This window comes from Meles meles, chromosome 3, assembly GCF_922984935.1.
Source record: "Meles meles chromosome 3, mMelMel3.1 paternal haplotype, whole genome shotgun sequence".
Classification (NCBI taxonomy): domain Eukaryota; kingdom Metazoa; phylum Chordata; class Mammalia; order Carnivora; family Mustelidae; genus Meles; species Meles meles.
The window spans coordinates 123,975,151-124,000,517 of NC_060068.1; the positions used below are offsets into that span (position 1 = coordinate 123,975,151).

The 25,367-nt window shown below is 43.3% G+C and overlaps 2 protein-coding genes across 2 annotated transcripts in view; one reads left to right on the top strand and one right to left on the bottom strand.

The window, feature by feature from the left end:
* Positions 1-25,367, bottom strand: part of DOCK2 (dedicator of cytokinesis 2) — a 407,119-nt gene that overhangs the window by 71,826 nt on the left and 309,926 nt on the right. Inside the window, exons 28-30 of the mRNA XM_046000057.1 lie at positions 19,707-19,805; positions 17,084-17,178; positions 6,416-6,494 (exon numbers count right to left, since the gene is read on the bottom strand). Of these exons, the coding sequence (XP_045856013.1) occupies positions 6,416-6,494; positions 17,084-17,178; positions 19,707-19,805 (273 nt within the window). The remainder of the gene's footprint in view (positions 1-6,415; positions 6,495-17,083; positions 17,179-19,706; positions 19,806-25,367) is intronic.
* The window catches only part of INSYN2B (inhibitory synaptic factor family member 2B), a 114,370-nt gene continuing 110,071 nt past the window's right edge, over positions 21,069-25,367 (top strand). Inside the window, exon 1 of the mRNA XM_046000059.1 lies at positions 21,069-21,200. The gene's annotated coding sequence lies outside the window, so the exon portion shown is untranslated. The remainder of the gene's footprint in view (positions 21,201-25,367) is intronic.

The following is a 25,367-nucleotide window of genomic DNA, read 5'->3' on the forward strand; positions in this document are numbered from 1 at the left end:
AGGTTGCCTCAAGCCTTCCAAATCTGAGTAGCTCCTAGATGTGCAGCCACAGACGTGGTCCCACTGTCCTACACCTTCCCTTGTGCTCCACTCACTTGCCATGACAGTAGCACCCTGTGGCTAGAAGCACAGCATCCGTGTCCCACAGACCAGGATGTGAGACCAGGTCTCTCTTGCTAGTAAGAGAATTGGTGACTTATTTGACTTTTCTAAGCCCCATTTTCCCTACCTGTAAGATGGAGAAAATAATGGCAACTACCATGGTGGATTGTTGCAGAGTTTGGGAAAAATAATGTAAGCATGAAGTGGCTCACCACAGGTGTGGCACATGACAAGTGCCCAGTAAGTAGAACGGTGGCATTGTCTGTAGAGCTGATTGTAGATTATTTGAATGCCCTGTGTTTCTGACTGTAAGCTCCACAAACAAGGGTCTTTTCTTCCACTTACCTATATCCCTAATGCCACATTCAGCACAATGGCTTAAATGGCTTGACTGTAGCTAGGCTCTAGAAAAAAATTTATTGATTGATCACCCTATTGTTAGAGAAATTCTCCAGTTGTTACAAAAGGTCCAGATTTTTCTTTCCTTCCTGCCCCAAGCTGCCTGGTGGCATTTCCACTAAGTGCTCAGTTCAGCTGGCTCAGGGAAGCCATGGGAGCTTGAGCCAAACACATAGGTCCTTTTTCCCTGGGGGAAGAAGTGTGATGACTTCTGCTTGGGAATTTAGTATTTTGAACTAATACAGCAACAGAAAGTTGGAACTAGAATAAATTTAAAGGTCATCTGGTCCAACTCCCTCATTTCATAGATGTTAAACAGTGAGATCCAGATAAATGACCACCCAAAGTCATACTGCTAGTGGGTGTAACTAGAATTTAGTAACTTGCAATTAACTCTCAAAAAAATAAAAATTCAATACACGTATGGTCAAAAAAAGTAAATGGTAGAAAAGATTAAATGATTAAAAAACTTATTTTCCATCCTACCTTGGACCCTAATCTAATTCCTCAGAAGAAAAACAATTTCTTTTTGGATATTCTTTCCAAAAATTTTTTATGTATAAACAAACATGTATAGACAGCTCAATAGTCTGCTGTAGTTTGCTTTTTTCTCTCACAAATACATCTTGCAGATGTGTCCATATTCGTTTCTAGAGATCTACTTCCTTGCCTTTTATTGCTGCATGGTATTTTGCTATAAGGATATATATTAATTTTAACCAATTCCCTGTTTATAGGTATTTAGATTGACTCCAACTTTTTTTTCCTTTAGCATCAGGGCTGAATTCAACATGTTTATTTATACATCTTTATGCATGAGAGACTATAAAATAGTATACATTCCTAGAGCTGGAAGGGTTTAGATATGCGCCCGATGCAGATTTTGTTGTTCTTTGTTGTCTTTGTTGTTGAACAGACACTGTAAAGTTGCCTTCCAGGATTCCACTCCAATTATCAGCTCCATGATCACAGGCAAGTTGCCTTACCTCTCTGAGTCTCTGTTTCCTCAGCTGGAAAAATGAGGCTAATAGTACGTGAAAGGAAGTAGTTAGAGGCACCAAATGAGGAAATCACTGCTGAGAAAACTCCTACTTCATCTTGCGATCCCAGGTAAACACTCACTTCCTAAATGGGCATTGGTGGTCTAGTGGTAAGCCTAGCTGCCTTCCAAAAAATCACCTCCCAGGGAAGCCGCTCCAGCTTCTGCCCTGATTAAAGCAGATCTACCCATTCACCTTCATTACACCCTGTTTGCAGGATTTACGGCATGTTTTAAGCTGAACTAATGTCTCTGCTAATGGACATAAGCAACTTGCAGGCAAGAATCCCTTCTTTTTATTCACTGCTGTATATCCGGTATTTAGTGTCGCGCCTAACCCAGCATGTGCTCACATGAATGCTGAATAAATTCATTAAGGAGCACTCCCTCTGTATTCTTGTTAACTCATCCCCAGACACTATGATATTTATAGTATTATCCTCCCATTTTAGAGATCAGGACACTGTGGCCAGAGAGGTTAAATAACTTGCCCAAGGTGACACAGCTACAAAATGGCGAGGTTGGCACTTGAATCCAAGTGCATCTCTCTCTAGAACTTATATTTTTAACCATTCTGCTTTTCTGAAAAAATGGCTTTTCTTTCCTTTCTCGGTTTCCTTTTTAGCCTTGGTTGTCGGTCAAGGTTTCCGCTAGGTCATCTGATGTTTCATAGTCCTTACAACAGGCAAGGATTTTTGATCCTATAAGATTCTTTCACAATGGCTGCAAATTATTATTTACCCTAATTCCATTAAAAATATATATATATATATAAAGCACAGTATTGCTGAAATGCACCAGTGCACCCTCTGAGCAGTAAAGCCATAGCTGCCATGGACATTCTAAGGAGACGACTGATTTTGGGAGTGAAAGTTTCCAATCATGGATTTGGGTTAGGGACATCAGGTCAGAGTTGTCTGGGGCCCTTGAACGATGGCCAAAGAAGCTGTCCCCAAGCATGTGACCATCTTTCTGTGTGGTGAAGTGGTCCCACCTTGATCCTCCCTGGGGGGTGCTGTGGGCTTCTTTGATGGCCTCTGTGGTACATGCTCCCTCTCCCACCTTTTTTTGCCATTACAAGTTACGTTTCCTATTATAGAGACCAAGTCTGCCTTCAGTACTCTCTTAATAGCTGAGAATATCCTGGAATATCCTTTTCCTTTCACAGGATCTCCAGTACAGGTTCAAAAATTATCCCAAAGTAGCCCGATGCCCAGAAGCTGATCCAGAAATGCCTCAAGGCCAAGGCTGGAATTACCAAATGCAGAGAGAATTACGGCTTCCCAAGTCGAGAGAATGTTCTTAGTAGTAATCAGACAGCTGCTTAAGACAGAAGCAATCTTCCTGGAGCCAAAGAGCACATCAGAAGTGTAACCATGGATTCCTGGCCAATCAGAGTACCCAGTATGGAGAGTCTAATCCCACAGCCAATCATTGTAGAGCTCTCTATCCCAGGGCCAGCAAGAGCTAACTAGGGCAGACAGTGTTTCTGGAGCTAAACAGAGCTGTCTCCTAGATTTGAAAGACACTCTGTTTTTAAAAGACAGGGCAGAAGAGTGGAAAGGGCCTGGGCTTTGCAGACAAGATGGGAAATGAATTCCAGCAACTCCTGCTTTTGGCTAGATGACCTTTAACAGGAGAGTCGACCACTTCTCTGAAGCTCTGTTTATTCACTGGTAAAATGGGTGTATCCCAACCCAACCAGGTTATGCCCTAAGTAGATGTCTAGTCAAGGTTAGTCACCTTGGAAAGCTTGGATGCTAGAAGATAGATTCATAGCCTACTATCACAATTCTAAGATCCCTGAGGGCAGGGCAGTGTTCTGCTTTGCTTCTGAGTTCCTCATAGTGTGTTATAATAATGTGGACCTATGAGAATTGCTCTTAAACAGAAATCTTTGCTGAGTTGCCTTTGAAATCCTCTCTTGGTCTTCCCTGACCAGCAAAGGGATATGAATGCCAAGGCCCAGCATCCTGAATAGGGGTTGGGAATGCAAATTATTTTAGCCCTGGGCAGAAAACATCATTTCTGTAACTCCCAGGTCTTGTCACCTGCAGAGTGGCACCCACAGAGCTTCTTGCTTCTTGTCCTTTGTATCATAAAACCCCAGTTCCAGAAAAGATATTAGGGATCATCTCATTGCACCTGCCCCTCCTCTGGACAGTGGCTGCCAAGGCCAGCAGCTTAGTGATGGATGCTCTTCCTGCTGATATTAAATGCATAATTAATGAAACCATAAGAAGGAAACAAGGCATGTTCCAGGCAGGGTACAGAGAACAAATCCATTCTCACATGGGGTGAGGAGAAGGTAGAGGAACAGAGATAAGGCTGAAAAATGATCCTGTTCTTGAGTACTTTTCAGCAAATATCTGTGGAGGTCTCATTAGCAAAAGAGAGTTATTTCATTTTGTAATATTGGCCATTTTCCTGTTTTATAAAATCCTGTGGGTGTGACAACCTTAGGCAATGCGTGATGACTGGAAAGATGCCTTCCTACTGTCCTGCTTACCAAGGATTGACATATGAGTTTCCAGACCTGATGTATTTTAGGACCATCATCATCATTTTCACCAAGATGATAGCAATTATTATAATGAGCTAATATTTTATTAAATTGTTAGCATGTTCCTGGCACTGTTCTAAGTGCTTGACATGAATTAGTTCACTTAATCCTCTCAAAAACCCAATGAGGTAGCTGCAATTAGTATATAATTTGATGTTGAAGAGACCGAGGCACAGAGAAGTAAAGTAATTTGCCTAAAGTCACACAGCTCTAAGCTCAAACCTTCTATGTACGAAACCCCACTTCTCTGGGCATCGCTGAGATGCAGATTTTCTTTCAGGAAAACAGGATAAAACCTAAAAGAATGGCATGAAGGATGGAAGCTGCACTTCTCTTGGAAAGGAACCCCAAGACACTGGAGGACAGCCAGAGTCGGGAAAACAGGCCTGAGGTTGTAATCGCCACCACCCTCGGAATCGGAAAGAGATGGGCAAACCAGCCATCAGTTTTATGGCCTAAACACTGCCTCACTACTGGCCCCTAAGCGTGGTACTCCAAGCGGCCCCTCAAAAAAGCAATGACCTCATTAGCTTCCCAGAACACACTCGTACCTGAAGCCTGCAGGCATCTGGTCCACATTTGGAAGGGGATCAAACACTTTGGTTTCAAACAGCTGAAGTGGGATGTTTTGTTTCCATGTCAGAGATTTATAACTCTCAGCCAGAACTTCTCTGTGAACCCGGTGTGGGGGTGACCCCCTACCAAGCACGTGGCGGTGGTGATCCACGGCTGTGCTCTGGTCCCAACTCCACACTGACATGCTGTGTCACTCTCGGCACCGTCAGGCTATCTGCTCGTCACCTCGGAGTCTCCGTCCCCATATCCTTCCAGCAGGAAATAGTACTAGTAGTAGTACCTCACTTGCACTGTGGCTGTCAGGGCTGGGAAAGAAAATGCCTGGGGATGCTTCTCATGAGATCTGCACATATAAGTCGTCAGAAAATGGCAGCGACTCTTTGTATCACTGTCATCATGACAGTGCAGTTGCCTGATTTGAATGCAAGATAGTAGGAGAGAATCCTATTCAAAGATAATGTTTATTAAATACTTCTAGGCTGGTGCTCTCCAGCACCATAGGTCTCATAGGCCTCAGCCCAGGGATCATCCTCCCAGGGAGACTTACTATGTGTCAGGCACAGAGCTCAGAGTCTCTTTCAGGAGGAAGTGTGTGAATGAAAACTGGTGGGACCTTATAGAGAATTCTCCCAGCAAGCCCCTTGACACATGACAGTTCTGTAAAATCCCTACGAAACAGAAAGAGTAGGGGCGCCTGGGTGGCTCAGTGGGTTAAGCCTCTGCCTTCAGCTCAGGTCATGATCCCAGGGTCCTGGGACTGAGCCCCACATTGGGCTCTCTGTTCAGCGGACAGCCTGCTTCCCTCTCTCTCTCTCTCTCTCTCTCTGCCTACTTGTGATCTCTGTCTGTCAAATAAATAAATAAATAAAATCTTGAAATAGGAAGAGTAGGTATTGTGAGCATTTTACAGATGAGTCAGCTGAGGCTTGGACACAGTCTAGGCCCTGTCCGAGATTGCTCAGCTAGTCATAGGCCGAAGCCCAGCTTGGAACTGAACACTCTAGATGAGCAGGCAGAAAATACCTTTGCCCCTGTTCACTGGCAACTTCCTAAGCTGGCACTGCAAGAGATCCTGGGGGTCAGGGTCTCCCCCAGAGGAGGGATCCCCTCTCAGGAGCCTTCTCTGTCATATCAGCAGCCAGAGGTAGCTATATGGACTTTTCCACTAGGCTTTGAGGAATTTTTTTTTCCTGCCTGGGCCTTGAACAGGTGTGTCACTCTGCCCCAGCGACGTGCTTTGAGGCCCCCGAATCTCAGAGGCCCCAGCTCTTGTCTGAGTCCTAAAAGTGATTTCTGGAGGAATCACAAAATCCCGGAAATGTATTAGTGAGCTTTATTTTTCAGTGTCTGTGAGTGCCTATTTTGCTGGGCTCCAGTGAACAGTAAAGTAAAAGAACGTGATACATTTCTGAAAGGTGGTACCCACGCCAACAGTGGATGAATGCAAATTTCCTCTTTAGCACAAGATTTGCATAAGCTGCACAGTTAATGACTATTTGTCTAATCAAGGGCCTGGTTCTAAACCCTGAGTTTCAATCAAGGGCCTGGTTCTAAACCCTGAGTTTCAATCAAGGGCCTGGTTCCCTCCTCGCCCACACTGCCACTCTGTGGAAGCCCCCAGAGACACTGGCATACCTTACATGTGCTTTGAGATGCATCTGATGGAGCAGTCAGCCCAAGATGCTAGAGCCCCTTGCCAGGGCACCCCAAGCACACCCTGGGCACGTCACACTCACCTGGAACTCGAAGTTCGTGTGTTCCAGGAACTTCTGGTTCATGGTTTCTGCAAACTTGTTGATAGCTCTCAGGAAGACCCTGGAAGAGAGGAGCAGGTCACCAGGCCATCTGAGTATGCTAACCCAGGCATCCCTCCCCATCCTCCAGAACGAAGTTCCGTCATAGAAGGCTCAAAGACCCAAAGAAGAGATCAGCGGACCCACCGGCTCACACTGTGGACCTGAGGCCACGTTTGCCCTGCAAGAAATTGAGAACTGTCTGTCTGACTTCCTTAGAAAATATCTCCTGTTTAAACTATTACAAGCTTATGGCAGAAAATTTATGCTATCCAGAAAGACAGAAATTGCCTCCCGCACAAACAAGCAAACAAACAACACATCGTCGAACCTTATCATCTACAGAAAACCATCACCGAGATTCTGATGCACATTATGTTCAAAGGTCTCCCTAGATGTATGTGCATGAATGGTATTTGAAATATATCATCTTGATAAATAGGGCTAAACTGCAAATGCTGTTTCACAGCCTGTCTTTTTTACTCGGCAATAAATTGTGTGCTCCTTTCATGCCAATGAATGCAGATATACATCATGCCTTTTAATCACCGAAGAGTGTACCATTCTATGGGTGGATCACAGTTTATTCAACCAGTCTTTCAGTGATGATCCTTTATGTTCAGCTTGTATAGACAGTGTTACAGTAGTCACTCTCTTCTGTACACCTTGCCCCTCTGATATACACCTCTTTTCCAGTCTTCTTCTTGAACTGATAGGACTCATCAGATACTCATTTAACATTTTGGTACCTGTTGTCAAATTGTGTTTCTCCTTAAATGTCTTCCTACCCATCTCTTCCTCCCCTTCCTCCTACCAAACCCTACGGACTGGCCTTTCAGTCTCCCATCTCCTGCCTCTTCAACGTCAAGAATACCTGGACCAATGGACAGCTCTGGTCATGTCAATCACCCATTTCGGTGACACCCATTGCCCACAGGATAAATCCAAACTCTTCCTCTCAACAGTCAATGCCCTTCACGATTAGACCCTGCTTTTTCTAGACTCATTTCTCACTGTTATCCAGTGCTTTTTCTTGTTGTCTAGTACATAGCTGTGTTCCTCCTATGTAATGTATAAAATGCTTCTTTCCTTTTAATCTCTTTAGGATAGGGTGTACTGCATCCTTGTGTCCCCCAAAGGACAGTCATTGTAATTTCCTTCTCCAGAATTCATCATGGTCTGGGAAGACTTATTTGGTGACTCAATAATGCCTGTCTCCTCCACTAGACTGTAATTTCCTCCATGACCTCATCTACTCCCTAACTTACATGCCTTTGGCTCCCAATTTTATATCTTCCTCCCTGGCCTCTCCCCCGAACTTCCAGATCCCATTCCAGCTCTCTATTCCATACCTTCATGTGGATGACAAATAGGCATCTCAAATGTAAGGTCAAAATCTTAACTCCTATTACCTATCATCTTCCATTTTTCTGTAGTCTTCCCATCTGTGTTAACAATAAATTTGTTCTTCCAGTTGCTCAGGGAGAGAGAATTGGTGGTAGCATGCTTGATTTTTCTCTTTCTTTCATATCCTACACCTGTCAGCAAAACCTCTTAGCATTACTTTCAAAATATACCCAGAATTTGACTACTTCTCAACACCCCATTGTCATTGACCTCAACCAAGCCACCATCATTTCTTCCTGGATTTCTGCAGTCGCCTCCAAACTGCCACGTGCCTACCTGTGACCTTGTCTCCAGGGTGTGGGTATGTTTGTAAAATCTTCGAGGACAGTGGCCAGATCTTACCTGTGCTGCTATCTGTAATTTTTGATGAACAGTGAATATTAATAACTCCTTATCCATTGAGCAGCTGATCCAGGGAAAATACCCATTTGGCCTACCTGAGATGCAATAGGTAGCCAGCAAAGGAAGTGTTGATTAGAAGGTTATTGCTTCGGGTAATGACTGGAGCTCAGTTCTGCTTGGGAACAGCTGAGAGACTGTCTAGAACATATCTGTCCCCTCCCAGGGATGCAGAACCTGGACTATTTCTCTACTAATATCAGCCTCTCACTAGTTGAAAGTTGCTCCTGTGGAGGTCCTCTACCGTGCCCTGTAGGTGGACTGAGCTCTCTCTTGCCACCAGAGAAAGTCCAGAGAGTGAAAGAAGTAGGAAGCTCAGCATATGTGGTAAATGTCCACAAAGCTGCAGGTATATTCTGGGTGGGCCAAGAACATGGGCAGGGCACCTCGAACATGTGCTATGTTGGGCATTACTTGTGAAGAGTGTGGGCTAAGTATTCACTAGGCACTTGAATGTTTGTTGACCAAAGAAGACAGCATGTCCTGGTATCAGGATCACAAGATTTACACACCCACACAGGCACACACACATGCACACACGCACACACGCACACACACACACACACACACAGAATTAGATGGGGACTCTGCCTTTGCCACTTCCAAGCTGTGTGGATCTGGGACATGTTCATGTCACTTTGACATTTCTGTTTCCTTTCCTGTGAAATACCAGCAGTGTAGCCCCTCTTCCAGGGACACTGCAGACTTTAGTGGCAAGGACATGGTTAGGTGTGGAGCACAGGACAGCCTGACACAACCGTAAAAACAGGAACACAGCAGCTGTGGCTGCTCCAGGCCTTGGGGTTACTTCATCCTTCTTCCGAAGTCAGGGACAAACAACGAAATGGGCAGTTGCAGCAGCAACCGGTTCTGAGGTAGGCAGGGCCACATAAAGACAAAAAAAAATTAAAGTCCCACAGAATCCTCTCCTATCAGGATGTCAAAACGTGAGATTTCTTTGGCTTTGCTCTTCTGGCATTTGCTAATATGCCTTTGAAAAATATCTGTATTTCCCCCTTGAAGATTAGTATCATTCCCCAGATGGAAATGCATTGAGTGGCTGTCATTTTATGTTATAAGCATCTTGGAATCTCTAATGTGATCCCAAAATGAGGGGTTTTACAAATTCCCAGAAGCAACAAAGCTATCGGTAGTTTCAGTAATAGTCATTATTTTGATTGTCAGCCTAAACCTGTCTCCGGTTCTCAAAGGCCAGTTGAATAACCAGGAATTGATCAACCCTTTGTGCTAATGGTGGGTACTGATGGCAGACAGGCACCAGGGAGAGTGAGTCAAGGTTCCTTCCTCTCTCTGAATTCTTCCATAGCTACTCACTGGGAATCATGAATCATAATATTACTTAACTTTGGTTTCTCATGTGTGGGTTTGGAAAAATATGTCTTTTGTCTTCTTAAAAAAAAAAAAAATAGCTGTACTTAAAGCCCAAGCACTAATATGGTGACGTGAATTGGAATGAAAACATACTCAACTCTCTGTTACTCTCAACAATGAACTTGAATCGTTGAAAACAAAGTTTAGGACCAAATCTCAATCTGACACTTCCTGCATCTCATTTGTGATGCTTAGTAGGATCTGTAAAATCAATAATGATCAGAGCCACAGTTAACCAGTGATGGGCTCTCTGCTAAGTACATTGTATAGATTCTTTCTGTTCTGTTTTTTTCTTTTTTAGTTCTCACATTAACTCTGAATTGAATATTGTTTCCATTTTAGAAATATGAGTTTAGATAACTTTCCCAATAACCCAGCCAGAATAAATTAAATCAGGATTTAAACAAAAGTATGCTGCCTTCACAGCATAAGTATTTAACCATTCTGCTATTCTGTCCATAAGAAGACCTCTGTAATTGAGCTCTGAGCTCACCCTATTAATAAATGCAATGACAGAGATAGAGCTACTTGTGTACCCTGTGCTAAGGACTCCACAGACATTCTTTCACGTAATTCTACAAACCAAACTAGGTGCTATTGTTATACCCATTTAACAGAAGAAGAAACTGAATATTGGGAAAACAAAATGATGTCCCCACATTTCACACAGCTAATAAACAGCACAGTCTAGACTCAATTTCAGAGCTGTCTTTCTCTAAAGCTTTTGCAATTAACCAGAAGGATATACTGGCTCCCATGACAGCCACCTGCAGTCTTTTGGTGCTGGGCATGCTTCTACTCATGCCCACGGTTTTGCACACAGTCCCTTCACACTTCATCCCATCCTCTTGTTGCTCTGTTCATAGTCATCTAAGCACAGAGCCAACGCTCGACTTGGGCAGTGTTCCCTGGGTGGCCAGTGACCCATGGGTGAACTTATGGGTACCTAGTGGGGGTGCCCAGGTCTGGAGAGCAGTTAAATCAAATCCTCTGTATCATTCCTAAAGCAGGACAACTAGGGAGAAGGCAGGATCCACGGCCTGAGGAGAAGCCATGAACAGATGACCCTGAGAGGAAGCAGAAGCCACATGTGAGCGAAGTCAGCTGCTGTTGAGTAGGAAAAAACTGGCAGAAAGATCCTTGAAGGTGAAGTAGGGGAGTAACGATGATAGCTACAATTTAAGAAGATAGGACTATGTACCAGGTCATACGCTACACGTTCTACATGCCTTTCCTCAACCAACTTTCACAACACTGCTAGGAAGTAGGTCCTATTGGTTTTTCTGCTATTACGCTGACTCCTGCAGGTGCTTAAGCAAGCCTGCCCCAGGTCAGACCCCCCACTCTGGCCCTCTTCCATGCTGTGGCCTGGCGCTGGCTGCTTGACCTCGGGGAGTCTCGACGAAGGCCTCTTCTGGGAAATGAGCCATGTGATGATTAAATAAGATGTAGTGTACAAAGCTGGTGGCCCAGTGCTTCAGTACATAGAAGTCCTCAATAAATGTCCGTTGTTCTTGTTGTGGTGGTTGTTGTTAATAGACTGGCCACCCGGTAAGCTCCGAGGCGGCAGGATTCCAGGCTGAAACCATTCCAATGTGACAACCAACCCACATGTTGTAGGACAGGAATAAAATGGCATGCCCTTTCTTGTGAGAATGCCCAAGGGAGGGAGATGGCCTCTTTGAACCCCATTCCCCTTCTCTCTGTGGTTCATAGAATGTTGTTGATTCTACTGGTCCAAACTTGACGATGGAAGTAAAAGAGCTGGAGAAGAGAGTTCTGATCCCCCAGGGGCAGTGAGAAATCCATCCTCCCAGAGACTTTAAGCTGCTTTCCCCGTAACACGCAAAAGCTCTGTGCACCAAGAGGTTAGAGGGAAGCAACAACTTCCGGCGTAGTGTCAAGGAATGGCTTGTTCCCAGCGCCCCCAATGCCTTGCATGGAATCTGGGATTCTGGCAAGTGATGCAGTAGGCTCTTGGAATCTGGAATCCTGCTGAACATCAGGATTAGTTGCGCTGTGCTGGCTAAAAAACCCACGGAGGGGCCTCCTTCTGGGGGAGGCCCACGAAAAGGAGTAGGCCCTATAAATTAGTGTAGGTAAAGGGAAGGGGAAGTGGGTGTCAGTGCTTTGTCAGCCTCCTAATGGAGCCACCATACCACGGCTGGGTGCTACCCTACTGAGCTTATGACCATTGACTTCTGTGATCCTACTGTGTGCCTGGCATGTGCTTGAGACGATGTTAGACCTTGAAATAGGACACCAATAAAGGTAGATAAGATCCAGCCCAGATTCGCCTGTTCTGTGAAATATTTTGGGTATTCCCAAACCACAGGAATGTGACAGGAACAATGAGAGCTAACACTTATAAAATGCTCGTTTTGTGCTAAGCATTGTTCCAACTACTTTGTATATATTATTTCCTTTCATTTAGGTCCTCATAGTTGTGATAGGTACTATTATTAGGCCTACTTTATAGGAAGAAAAATTAAGTCATAATAATCACAGAACGTCACCCAAGGTCAGCTATTACATGGTGGAAGCAGGATATGGACAATGGCAGTCATAAATCCTACCTCCTCTGGGTATTTTTTGTGCTGTGAAGTCACTGCGGTGACTGTAGCAATTGGCCACATTTCTGTGGCGTAGTTACTGTCTCACCAACTAGACCATAAGCCCTCTGCCCTCTGAGACCAAGGGAAAGGCCCACTCCCTAGAGCGCTGCCTAACCAGGACACTCAATAAGTATGTGTGGGTTGATTCCTTTTTGAGATGCTTTGGGGATATGTACAAATCTGCAAGCCCCCTCAGAATGTTGGACTTCCAGATCAAGGTGCAGATGGAAGGGGAGAAAAGAGGTTGGTAGGTATAATTTTGTTAGTTTACTACATTATAAAGAACTTCATCATTTAAAAATTTATCATATCCTGTAAATCAGATCTTACTGAAAGCTGTGTCTTACCAAAATGGAAAAAAAACAATGTTCTAACAGAAGGCATTTCTTGCAGTAGACATGTACTATGTCTGTGTACATAAACAGTACATAGTTAAGGAGGTAGAAGTTAAGAAGTTAAGAAGACATTCTACTCTAGAAAACTCCATTCCCTCCAACAAGCAGAAAAATAAATTATGTATGACTAACACACACACACACACACACACACACATACACACATAAATCATAAGTGATAATAGGAAACTTTTAAAAACAGGTAAGTTATAATAGTATGGAAATAATAAGGGAGGAAGGAAATTGTAAAGAACATACTAACCAGCGTAAGAAGTAGAAATGTTCTGGAAAACACTGGCCTGGGCTAAGCCATGCTGCATATTCTGCTTGTCCAACTTACAGTGAAATCTTTCACTGACTAGCCTTGTGATCTTGGTAAGTTAACTCTTGGGGCCTCTTTCAGTTTTCTGAGCCGCTAAATATGCAGTGGGCACATCGGTACAATGTATTTCATAATATGAGCCTCATTCTTTTATGGGATAAGGCAGCAGAGCTCAAGAACCTGGACTCTGATTGCACGGCTTCTTACTAGCAAAGCAACATTATGGGCGCTACTCATCTATCCTGTGCCTCAGTTCCCTCATATGTAAAATGTGGTTTGTAATAGTTTACATCATAGCGTTGTAAAGATTAAATAAGCTAACACATGTAAGGTATTCACAACAACAGTAGATCTAGGTGCCTAATATGTGTTAGCTATCACAACATCACAGCAAATGTAAAAAAGGCGAGAAAATTTCAAGCACTCCACTGTGGACTAAAGATGAAGGACATCTACTGACTAATCTATATGCCCTTAAAGGAGAACAACAATCATTTTTCTGCTTGACATTAGGTACATCCTTCTCTAGTCCAAGGCTAAGTTTGTTGTCTACACCCAGAGATGGCAATGCATCTATTCAGTGAGTCTTCTGAGGTACCAGCACGGTGCTAAGGAGTAACTCATTTTATCCTCCCCCCAAAAATACCATGAAATGGACATTATAATTAATCCCCATTTTACAGATCAGGAAATTGAGAGTCCAGGAGATTAAATGACTTCCCAAGAAAGAGAAATGGCGGAAGAAGTCTGAAACCCAGCTGTATTTCTGAATCTAACTTTTTTTTTTTTTTTTAAATGTAGAGACTTAAGCACTTAGCTGAGCCTTTAGGGGATGCAAATATTTCTATTGAGGAGACAATTCTACTTTCTTAGAGCCTTTAGAAAATTATGTTGTAATTTTCTAAGTATAAACAAACCAAGGATTATTATATCATCTCTGGGGGCCTATCCCTCCAAAAAAGACCAAAGTCCATAGCTAGCTTGGATTTCAGGGTGAGACATTCCTCCAAACTCTTCTACATGCTTCCTCCAAGATGACTGTAGGCAGCTTGGAAAAAATTGCTGGCCTGGTCAGGGCTACTGTTCTCCTGACTATATTATATAAGTGGTAGATGTCTGTGCATTTATTTGCCTATCCAATTCTTCTTTTGGTAATAACTCCTAGATTTTTTCTTTGGATAACTACTCTGCCTACATCCCGCTTTGCTCCCAGGCTTTGTGGTTTGGATAGAAGGAACTATTGCCTCTCAGTTGCAAAGTGAGTCATGTGACCCAAGCCTGACGAAATAGCAAATTTCAATTTCCTAGTCACAGAAATTTATAAATGGGCATGTAGCCTAAGCCAGAGCTTTGAAGATTAGCCTGGGGACACTTGTTCTACCTCTTTCTTTCTCTTGGGCTTACTTATTTAAGACATATCTCTGGAATTTCTAGAGCTCATTCTCCCCACCACAAATAGAACAGCTGCCTGGGAATGAAGTCAGCAGAGAAAAGAGTAAAGATAGAGATACAGATTCCTTACAACACTGTTTGAACACCTAGATACATCCATGTCTGAAGCCATAAATCTAAGCTAATAAATTCTCTTTTTACTTGGGCAGATTTAAACTAGATTTCTTTAAAAATTCTAAACAGTAAGTAGCTATTGGATACACAGAATTCATTATATGTATTTATGAATGTCAGGCTCTGTGTTAGGAACTGGAGACCCAGGGGTAAATTGGACGTAGTGTTTGCCTTTAAGAATAGCCACTACTATTTCTGTAGTGGCAGAAATAGTCATGTGAAGAAACAATTACAGCGCAGTGGAGTAAGTGCCATAATATTGGCATGCATGGAAATACAGAGCATTCTCCTACCATGAGAGCGTTCTAGAAGCATTGACAAAGTAGAGACCATAGGTTGAAGAATTTGAAGGATGCTTTCATGTTGAGTTTGGTCTAGAAGGGAGGAGAGCAACAGTTTATGCAAAGTCATAGAAAAATGAAATGGTAACAGTAAATAGTTGAATGTATCTAAAGCACAGGGTGAGTTGAAGATGACTCACATGGGTGCTTCATGTATTTTGGCAAAACCTGAAGACATTATTGGCCAGTTGGCGAACAGTAGAAGGATTCACATACAGTTCAGGAGCTGGTTACTACTGTAACACAAGATGACTGAACATTGTTATAAGGTATTATCAGCTACATAATTTGTTGAGCTCAGTGCACAATGAAAATATGAATGTCTCATTCAAAAATTATTAAGAATTTCAAGATGGCAAAAAGAGGATATTAAAGCAAACATGGAGCCCTTTAGAGTGCAGGTCGGGAAACTGGCCCTGACACGGGCATAGGAAGGGACCTGCCTCTGATCTGTCATGTGGCCTGGGCTTAATTCTCACAACACTTTAATCATTTAATCATTGCAAAAGTTGGACTCCCATCTGTGTGATGTGATGGGATCTGTGTGATGCCCAAATTGAGAATTCTAACATTTTGCTTCTGGGCTGATTGTTCTCCTCTCATCAGAAGTTCTGTTGCACAGCCAGAAATTTCCTTCTGCCTTGACAAAACACTTCTCCCTTTCTCCAGCCCCTAAAGGTGGCCCAAGAGCACTGCTGGTAGGTGAGTCTATGGAATCACATGGCTAGGCACTTAGGCATCCAGTTAGTGGACGAACGGCTTTTCAGAGGACAGAAGGGTAAGGGATGGAGGCCACCTGGGACTGGAGTCAGTTCATAGGTATACATGATGAGACAGAAATTCTCAAACTGTATTCAATGACAAAATTATTAGTACATAAATGTTTATAGTCTTTGCTCTTTGCCTCCCACTAAGGAGACCTCTGTTTCTGCCTCTTCAACTTCTCTTCTTCTTCCAACCTCTAGGGATATTTACATTTGTCAGCTAATTCTTGGTTTTTGGAATATAGAACAAGGGCAATAGGTAGAGAGAGACAAAACTTCTTGCTAGTGTAAAGTGAAGGGCCTTTCATGGGGGGATTAAAAATATATGAAGCCAAAGGGAAGTGAGAGAGGGAAAAAAGGGGGGAGGGGCTAAGAAGACCCAGTTTTAAAGGAGTTTGTCAATAGGAATTGAGAATAAAGTTGTAAGAGAAATGTGGATAAAGCATGGGATAGTGAGCGATACTGAGAACCAGAGAAATGAAGAAATGGAATATCATAAAATACTTCTGAGTGTTATAATTTGAATTTAATTTTGATAGGATGATACTATTTGAGAGAAAGCATTAAAGACTGAAATTGCTTGTAATTACTTTTATCTAATGTTGTGCTGGGTTATGTGGGATCTGAATTATACTTGGGTTACATTGGTATCCTGTGAGATATTATCATATATTATATATACATGCAGAAACATACATATGTACACACCAAATTGTTCCACTAGCAAATACATTTGTGAAATTCCATATCCCACATCCTCCATTGAGAGAATCCCATCAGCATGTTAAAGGCTCTAAGAAGTCCTGCAGAACAGAAATCTATTCAAACCTGCTTAATTCCATGCTTCCTAAACCTATTTTACTATATGCCACAAAATATATTTTATCATTTTGAGTAAATGTTAAAATACTATAATTTTAATAAGGCTGACCTACAATCTCAAGAGTTTAGGGAAAACTTCACAAAGTATATTTTTTAAATATTTATTTATTTATTTTGGGGGGCAAATGGAGAGAGAGAATCCCAAGCAGACTCCCTACTGAGCAGGGAGCCTGATGTGGGGCTCAATCTTTCTACCCTGAGATCATGGTTTACGTTGAAACCAAGAGTCAGAAGCAACCAACCTAGAAGCCACCTAGGCACCCCATAAAGTATGCTATTCTAACTGGTATTTGAAGAATGGAGAATGTGAAGAATGGAGAAGGTGGGAGGTAGCCAGGTCAGTATATACAAAGTCATGAGGACTGAAATATTTAAAAAAAAAAAAAAGATGAAGAAGAAGAAGAAGATTCAGGATTGGTATGGAGTTCCCTAGGGTTTAAAAGTAGAAAGACCCCACCTTGTCTCCACAAGTGCTCTTTAAAGTGATTGCTGGGGTGACGCAGCTGTTGGGAACGAGTGGCTGCTCACCTGTTCTGAACCATACTCATGGCCATCCAGTCTCCAGGATACACATTTTTCCCAATGAGGTCCTTGAACATGATGAATGTTTCCATCAAGAAGTCCTGAAATTGTAAAGCAAAACACACCTATCATCTCGTTTCGTAGAACCTGACTGGAAGGACCCAGATCTTGCTGGCTGTTTAAATTTTTTCTTTATTATTTTTTAGAGGAGCAGAAAGGGAAAAGGTATTCGTTAAGTAAATCCAATGGAACCAATAGCCGTGGATTTTTAAATGGAAGCTTTACATTGGTTACCAGGAGATTGTTTCACAAATACAAGTGGAATGTGACTATGGGATCTGAAAGCACTCTCAAAACAAAGCACCAGTAATTCTGTCTCTGAAAGGAAAGAAGTAAATGTATTTATTGATGTCATAATTTATAATCATCTTCTCAAATAGGTATTTAAGGAGGAAGCACACTACACTTTGTGAAGGCATCTCAGGTCATGTAGCAAACAGTTATTACCATGACCACCTAGTTAGCAGGACTGTAAACACAGCTAGTTCATATATAACAGACACATCCATGGGCGATTAGAGGAAACACAACAGGGACTCTCTTCCTCTCATTCAAGAGGTTGGGAGTGGACCTCAACACACCCCAGACTGCAGCAGGCCAAGCTTGTGCTCCATCTTTGGAGAACACAAATTCAAGAGAAATCCAGACAGCCAAGACCAGGAGACCTGGCATGTGAACCTTCCTGAGCTGGAAGAAGCCAAGTCATGCTGTATCTGTTCTTGGGAAATGTTGAAAGCCATAGGAAACCCATTCAGAGCTCTTTCCTTATGCTAGTGGTTTTCAAATTATTTTAACAGTATAATTCTTTGTCCAAGGAAAATACTACCCAGAACCAAATATTTAAAATCGATAAAAGTAGAATAGCTGTGGTTGTGTGTGTGTGTGTGTGTGTGTGTGTGTGTGTGTGTGTGTGTTTATGGTAAAACATAGTGAGGATGAGGATGAGAGGAATATAACTTAAAAATCACTACTTTAAGCTAAATTACAAAATTCTGGAAATGAGACTGGTTCCTTTTCAGTAGTCTTTGCTTCTCGGGAAGATTACCTCAATGTTTTCAGTCCCAGTTTCCACATCAGCAGAATGGGGATAACATCTAATTCAAAGAGTTTCTATGAAGATTATGTGCACACTGGCTAAAAGGTGCTCAGCACAGAGCACTGGCCCACTGTAAGTGCTCATTTAGTTCCAGGTCAGACAATGGTGAGTATAGTTATTCATCCTTGATATGGGGAAACACAGATACCATCACAGGCTCCTTCCCTTCCTGTGGTAACAGAGAAGGCCTCCAGCTCATAGATGGAACACGAACTTCTGAATGAGAAGCATAACATGCTCTAAGGGTTAAGAGATAAGTTCAAACCCTACTCGGCCACATACTTGCTATGTGACCTTGAGCAAGCAGATGGTAGACTTGTACAATGTGTCTACTAATCCCTAGGTCATACTGTTGTGACAATTATGAAACAAAGCACATATGTTTAATAAGTAAGAATTTCCTTTTCCACCTTTCTTCTCACCTTTCCTTCCACTGAGGATCAAAAATTAGGAATCTGACTTTTCTATTTCCATGCTCCATGACATAGAGAACTTGGGGGGAAAATCCTGGGTTATTTGGCTTTCCTTTTGTTTTATTTTTTGTGTATGCAGAAAAAGGTTACATTTCTTGCCAATGCTGATCCATTGAAGAGACCATCTCTCTGCTGAATGGCTGAAAGAGAAGGACATTGGCTTCCTAATAATTCCCTTTTATGGGCCACTCTGTGAGATTGGTCCAATTTTAGTTTCCTTGGCCACTCTATGGAGAGCTGAAAGTGAGCCCCAGCAGCAGAATTCCTGAATCTAGCAGTAGTAAGAACACATGACAGAGGTGACCGTGTTGAGGGCAAAGGGACTCCTATACCCCCAAGACAGCGTGGGCTGGGCTTTATGATTATAAGTCATCTGCTACAGAGCTATGAACCTACAGACCACAGTCCATGTGTGGACTGTTCTGTACAAATGAGTCCTCAGAGGCTAGAAGAGCAAGGGGGCTCAGAGGCCAACTTCCTCCATGTATTTGTGATCATAGTGTAGAAATAGCTACCTAATACCGGCCACTTAATATGTGAGAGCTACTGTGCTCTCATTAACCCCTTCCCCATACCCTGACATAAATAATTTATCCCCACTCTACAGATAGGGCAACTGAGGCTTAAGAGAGATAACTTGCCCATGATCACATAGCTTTCCAGTGACAAATCCTGTATGCAAATCCTAGACTGTGTGATTTTTATCACTCATGCTCTTAAACCCCAAAATGTCCATGATTCATCAACGAACATTTGTTGAAGCATATTTAGACTAGACATTCATGTTTCATCTCTGACAGGGACTGAAGACATGTTTCAGAAGTGGTATATACAAGCCTAACTGGAAAATAGAACTAGGGAATCTCATGAACATGTTTGTAAGCTTAGAAACACACATACATAAGGTCCACTGGGACACCTTCTTTTCCTACAGTCTTAAGAGCCAAGAGTGTAATGCCTCCCCTACACTGCCCCCCACCCCAACATCATGCTGACTCACCACAAGTTCGGAGCTGGTCTGGAAGGTCTCAATATAGAAGGAATAATGCTGGTCACCCATCTGGTTTAAGATTGCTGTCATACATGCCACAAAGTGACTCTAGGAAATAAAGAAAATTGCCATGAAATAGAGGAGAGAGCACCATGACATTGATCTTCCCCATTTCCTTGACTTCAGACTGGAAAATACTCCAAGCATCTCAGGCAAGTATCAAAAGGCTCCCAAGGATGGAGAATCTCCCCTTACTGGATCAGCAAGTGAAACTTCCCGAGGAAATGGTACCTTTGGCTCATTTATGGGTTCATTCTTCAAAAAGCATTTCCTGATCACCTATTATGTGACTAGGACTGTAGTGGGAGCTCCAGGTATAGAAAACAGAGCCAGATCACTTCTCCAGCTGCTTGTACTTTAGGAAAAGTCCAGGGCCCTGGTGTCAGGAGATCTAGCCTGTATCAAGATCCTGGAGATACTTGATTTTCTGATAAATAAGAAGTTCCTTCTGTGTTCCTCCACAGGAAGTCTTTTGGGTAATTGAAAGTTCCTCAAGTTCACATTCCCAAAAGTAACTCCCAGAGATGAGGAATCTCTTTTGCTTCTAAAGGTTTTTTTTTTTCCCCCCCAATTAAGATGTTAAGAATAACACGCTTTCCCCAGTCAGCAAGACCAGCTATATAATTTGTGGGGCTCAGAACAAAATGAAAATGAAGAGTCCTTGTTAAAAATTATTCAGGATTTCAAAACAGCCCCAGGTCCCATTCTGAGCACCAGGTCAGGTCATACACTCAGCAAGCCAGCCCTGCCTGCCCATGACCACCAGCATGCTCATGCACCATAAATGTTGAGAAAGCGCATGCAAAGCTGGCAGAAAGCGCAAAGCTGGGACTCCTGGGAGCAGCAGTGAGGATGCTATGTTGATAGGGACCTGGAGGCTTCCACTGGGTGAACCGTCATGGTCACCCAGGGAGGCAAAGCCTCTCCTGCTCAGACCCCCAGGGGGTGGTGGTGAGTTTGTGAAATGATCAGTTCTTTTCAAACCAGACAGAACACCACCATTGCTGTTAACCAGGTCCCACTTGGACCAAGAAATAAGCTTTCTCACCATGTTTCCCTCTGGCCAGGCTGGATGGCAGAAAAGAGAAATCTTGGAGTTTGAGAGGGGTGTGTGCATGCGTGTGTGTGTGTGTGTGTGCACGCACACACGCACTCGTGTGTTTCCTCTATTCCCTCCATCTCTTCTCTCCATTCCTCAAAGAATTCAGCCTGTGACCACTAGAGGTCTTTTCTTTTCACATGGTAGCTGCTGAGCAGTTTGTTCGGCTTTTTATTTATTCCTACGTGAGCAGACCCACTACACTTCTTGCATATAAACAGTGAAAATTACAACATAAAAGACCCATTAGTCCTTCTTTTGGAGTAATTCTGCTGCTGGCCAAAGCCTGGCTCTTTTTACAAGGAAAGAGAGGACATCTCTGCAGGTAATTCTACTGTTTCAAGGTAAGAGATTTGAGTAGGTTTTATTTTTTGTGATCCGTGATCCTCTAAGAGAAAATGCTATCGCTTCTTGGACAATAGTTTACTTTTAACGCTTTGGCTTAAATGAGTCCTGGGATTGTGAGCTTGTGTGTGTGTGTGTGTGTGTGTGTGTGTGTGTGTTAGAAAATCTAAGGTTGTCAGAACCGCAGGCTGCCCCAAATGCATAGATACGGAGTGCTTGTTATTTCCAAAGGCTCGATTTGAATTTGAAGTGTGGGGGGGGAAGCGAAAAACAAACCTCAGAGCTCAATTTGCCTGGAATTACCTTGAAAAGACTGCATTGTCTTAAGCCTTGTTTAGAGAAACTTACATGCTTCATTAAAAAAAAAATAATAATAAAAGGGGAAAGGGTCCTAGTCCCCATCTAGAGAAAGTGACCATTTTATGAAAGAAACCACTATTTTTAATAAGGACCTGCTCAGTGTGTCAGAGTCCACCAGTCAATCAAAATTACTTTTACCAGCTTGTTCATTTCTTCCTTCTAACTACCACATAGAAAAATACAGCTCAGTACCTTACAGCAGGATTTGTAGAGCAATGTGACTGAAGTTTGGCCAAGTTACCTGCATTTGGCTGTTAATGAAAAAGGACAGTGTTTTACATCTGTCTGCAAGCACCCCTTTTTTCCTGTCCTGGTGTCTAGCCCACCTTAGCCCCAAATCGGTCAGAAATCACACCGATGTGACCGACTGATTAGTGAAATGGCATGAGACGCCAGCCGCAGGTTCTTATTCAGAAAAGGCTTCTTTCTGTCATTTATATCAAATAACAAAGCAAAAAAAAAAAACCAAAACCCTCTTTGTCACATAGCGATAGAATGATAGAATAACATTATGGCTTTCTGACGTTTATCCTTTTTTTAGTAATATCCTCAACATGGCAATCCACCTATTTGCTTCCTGCCCCTTTCCCTTTCTATGAGTTTGAGACCTTACTTCTATATCCACCATGTTTTAAATGTTTAGAAAGAGAGAGAGGAGGGAGGGAGTGGGATGCTTTAGCCACTCAGACACTCCTCTCTGACATTGCTCAAACTTTATAGCGTAGGAGCCAGATCTCCCAGTCCTGTCGGCAGCATGGAAAAGCCTGAGTGCTGCATGGGGGCAGCAGGGTGGAGGGATCCCCTGCAGTCCAGGCTGGTGAGAATCCCCCTCTTCCCATCCCCGGCAGAAACCGTGTAGGTGACATATATTTACTACCAAAGCAGGGGGCAGCCACTCATCCATAGCCAAGCAGCATACCAGGTTCCTAGATGGGAAATTGCTTCTTAAAAACAGAATAAATACCAGGGGGACCTGCATCTTAAATCCCAGAGAGAAATTGTATCCGAGATGCTGGTTACAAACCAGGCAGAGTCACCTCGGCTCTGTTCGGGGCGGTTTGAAAATGTAGCTAATGAATCACAGCATGAAGAGACACGGCTTGAAACTAGGTCAAACGTGTAAAAATAAGTGCAATCATCGCAGACACTTGGCTGATGAGGGGCTACTTAACGCCTTGAGTGGCAGGGCTTATTTGCCACATAGAACACTCTTCAGTGATCCGCGACAATCAATCCTCTTAATTAATTCAGCCCATCAGTATGGAGAGAGGTCTCGCACACCTGGGAGAGCACTGAAGCTCCAAAGGGAAAACAGCCAGGGTCTCTTCACTGTGTGATGGCAAGAGAGAAAAGAGAAACCCAGTGTCATGTGATTAATATTAATTAGCGGGGATACTAGGTGATTAGGATCAGAAGAGAAGCCCTCCCCAAATCATTTGGCTCCTTTGCATTAAAAAAACCACCACCATCATACCCTCATATTGATAAGGCCAAGAGTTGGGTGCACGTCACTCAACTTAAACATATCTATTTAATCATCCCTAAGGCAAACACACCTACACACACACACACACACACACACACACACACACACACAGAGTCAAGCCCCCTGCAGTGCTGAGTGGACCAGGAAGAGGCTATCCATTTGCCCTTCCTTAAAAACCAAGCAACCAAGTGGCAGAGGGGCCTGGTTGGTGTGGATGCGTCCCCCACTCACCTGAGATTGTGGGAGGGATGAGCTCACAGGAGGAGGGAAGCAGCTAACTTTGGGAGCTTGCTACCTAAATGCCAACATTACTACGCGATACCAGCTGGTGACACGTTGCTATAGTAACTTCAAATAATGTGCAGGGCCAAAATAAAATAAAATATAGAAAGCGCCAAGGAGAGGAGATGAAGGAAAGTTTTCATACCGAGGGAGGCTCATAGGGAGATGAAAAGTTCTCTTTCTCTCAGACCATTTATCTCCTTGGGAGACTAAGAGTGGCCAAATGCCATCCTCAGGTGGCTTCTCCATTCACCCCCACGTCTGCCATGTGGTTATGTAACAGATGTAATTCTTGCGTGGAACTGGCACTGTCTGGGTGGTGGATCAGGACCAGAAGTGGGAGGCTGTGGTGTTAGGAACAACAAGGACTCTAAAACCCCTTCATCATAGAGCTTTGTCGGGCACTTGGAATTCTAATGTGTAGTGATCTTTGGGGAAACCAGTATATTGTTCTGTCTTAGCAACCATCGTGTTCTGGGCACTGCGCTGGGTGCCAGGGTGCAGCAGGGAATGGGATGAATAAGACTGGGCTCCAAAGTGTTTACACCTGTTCCGCCAGGATGTGGAGTGTCGGAGTGGGGGCCTCGGAGCCAGCCAGCCTGACTTCAAACCTTATTGTGTGACTTTGGTCAGGGTCTTGTGCCTCAGTGTCCTCATCTGAAGAATGGGATAGAAATATTCCTTACTTCATACAGTGTGGGTGACGATTAAATAAAAAAGCACTTAGAACATGGAAAGCCCTCGATAATGATCACCTATTATTTTTACTGTCGTGCTGGCTGACTGTGATCCAGAGAAACTATGCAGATTAGCTCATTGAGATTCCTGACCTGGGTAAGGGAAATGATGATGTCACCTACTGGCTGTGGACACATCAAGTGCTCCCAATCACAGCTCAGTGCTCCTTGACTCTGAATGTGCCTTGATTAACAACACGCCCAAAGTCCACCTGTTAAGTAAATTAAATGTGAGCCTCTTAGACCGGGGCATGTTGGGAGGTTTCTTTTATTTGGGGATAGTTGCCAGCAGGTGGGAAGAGTAACAACAGTGTCCAAATTGTTCAAAAGCATGAAATACAACAGTCTTCATCAAAAACTTACTCCCCCAGCTGTTTGGCCTTAGGATGTGTCTGTCTCTGTGTGCAGTGACGTTCTTTGGTTCCCTGGGGATCCTGCTGTGTGATAGAGTAAACCAAGTCACCCTCTTTCAGGGGAAGCTTCCTAATGGGCACAGATCCCAGGGTTTCATGTGACCTGCTCCATTCCATGTCAAAGGCACAACATCACAGGAAAACAGAAAAGTGCCACTTGGTTGCTGTATATTATGGATATGCTCTGACACATTCCATCTGTACAACATGACAACTGTTGTAGAGTTAGCTGTGTACACTCCTTCCTGGTGCTGTGGGCATTAATGATGGCTCAACCACCCGGCATTGCTAGGGCCAGAACTACAGGTATCTCTTCGGACAGCTAGCCTCACTGACAAGGAGCAGGAAAGGAAGGATAAATGAGGCTGTTTTGAATCAAGGCCTCAGAGGAGACTGAATTGGTAACATACCCTTCCTTTGAAACTAACACATTCTGATCCTTGTTGGAGCCTATGCATGTGGCTCTGTGGTGTGAGGTCACTTTAAATCTTCCAAAGGATACAGTTGATCCCAAGGAGAGATGGAAGGCAAGGAAATTCCATTCATTCATTCCTTGTGCTCAAGACTCTACATTCATCATGTCCCTGACCTATCTCAACAACTTCATGGAGTCAACTTTATGCCTATTTTACAGATGAGGAAAGTGAGACTGTTCTGCCAGGTTTTTGCATGACTGACAACTGAACAGCAGATTCAAAGGCCCTGGGGTAGGATGTGCTTGGAATGCTGGAGGATCCAAAAGAAGGCCAGCATAGCTAGAAGGTATAAAATGAGGGAAGATGCTGTATAAGATGAGATCAGAGAGACAGGCAGGAAACAAATCCTGGGAGCCCTTGGAGGTCAGGGGCAAGAGTTTGTCTTTTCCTTCAAGTGCAAAAGGAGGCCATT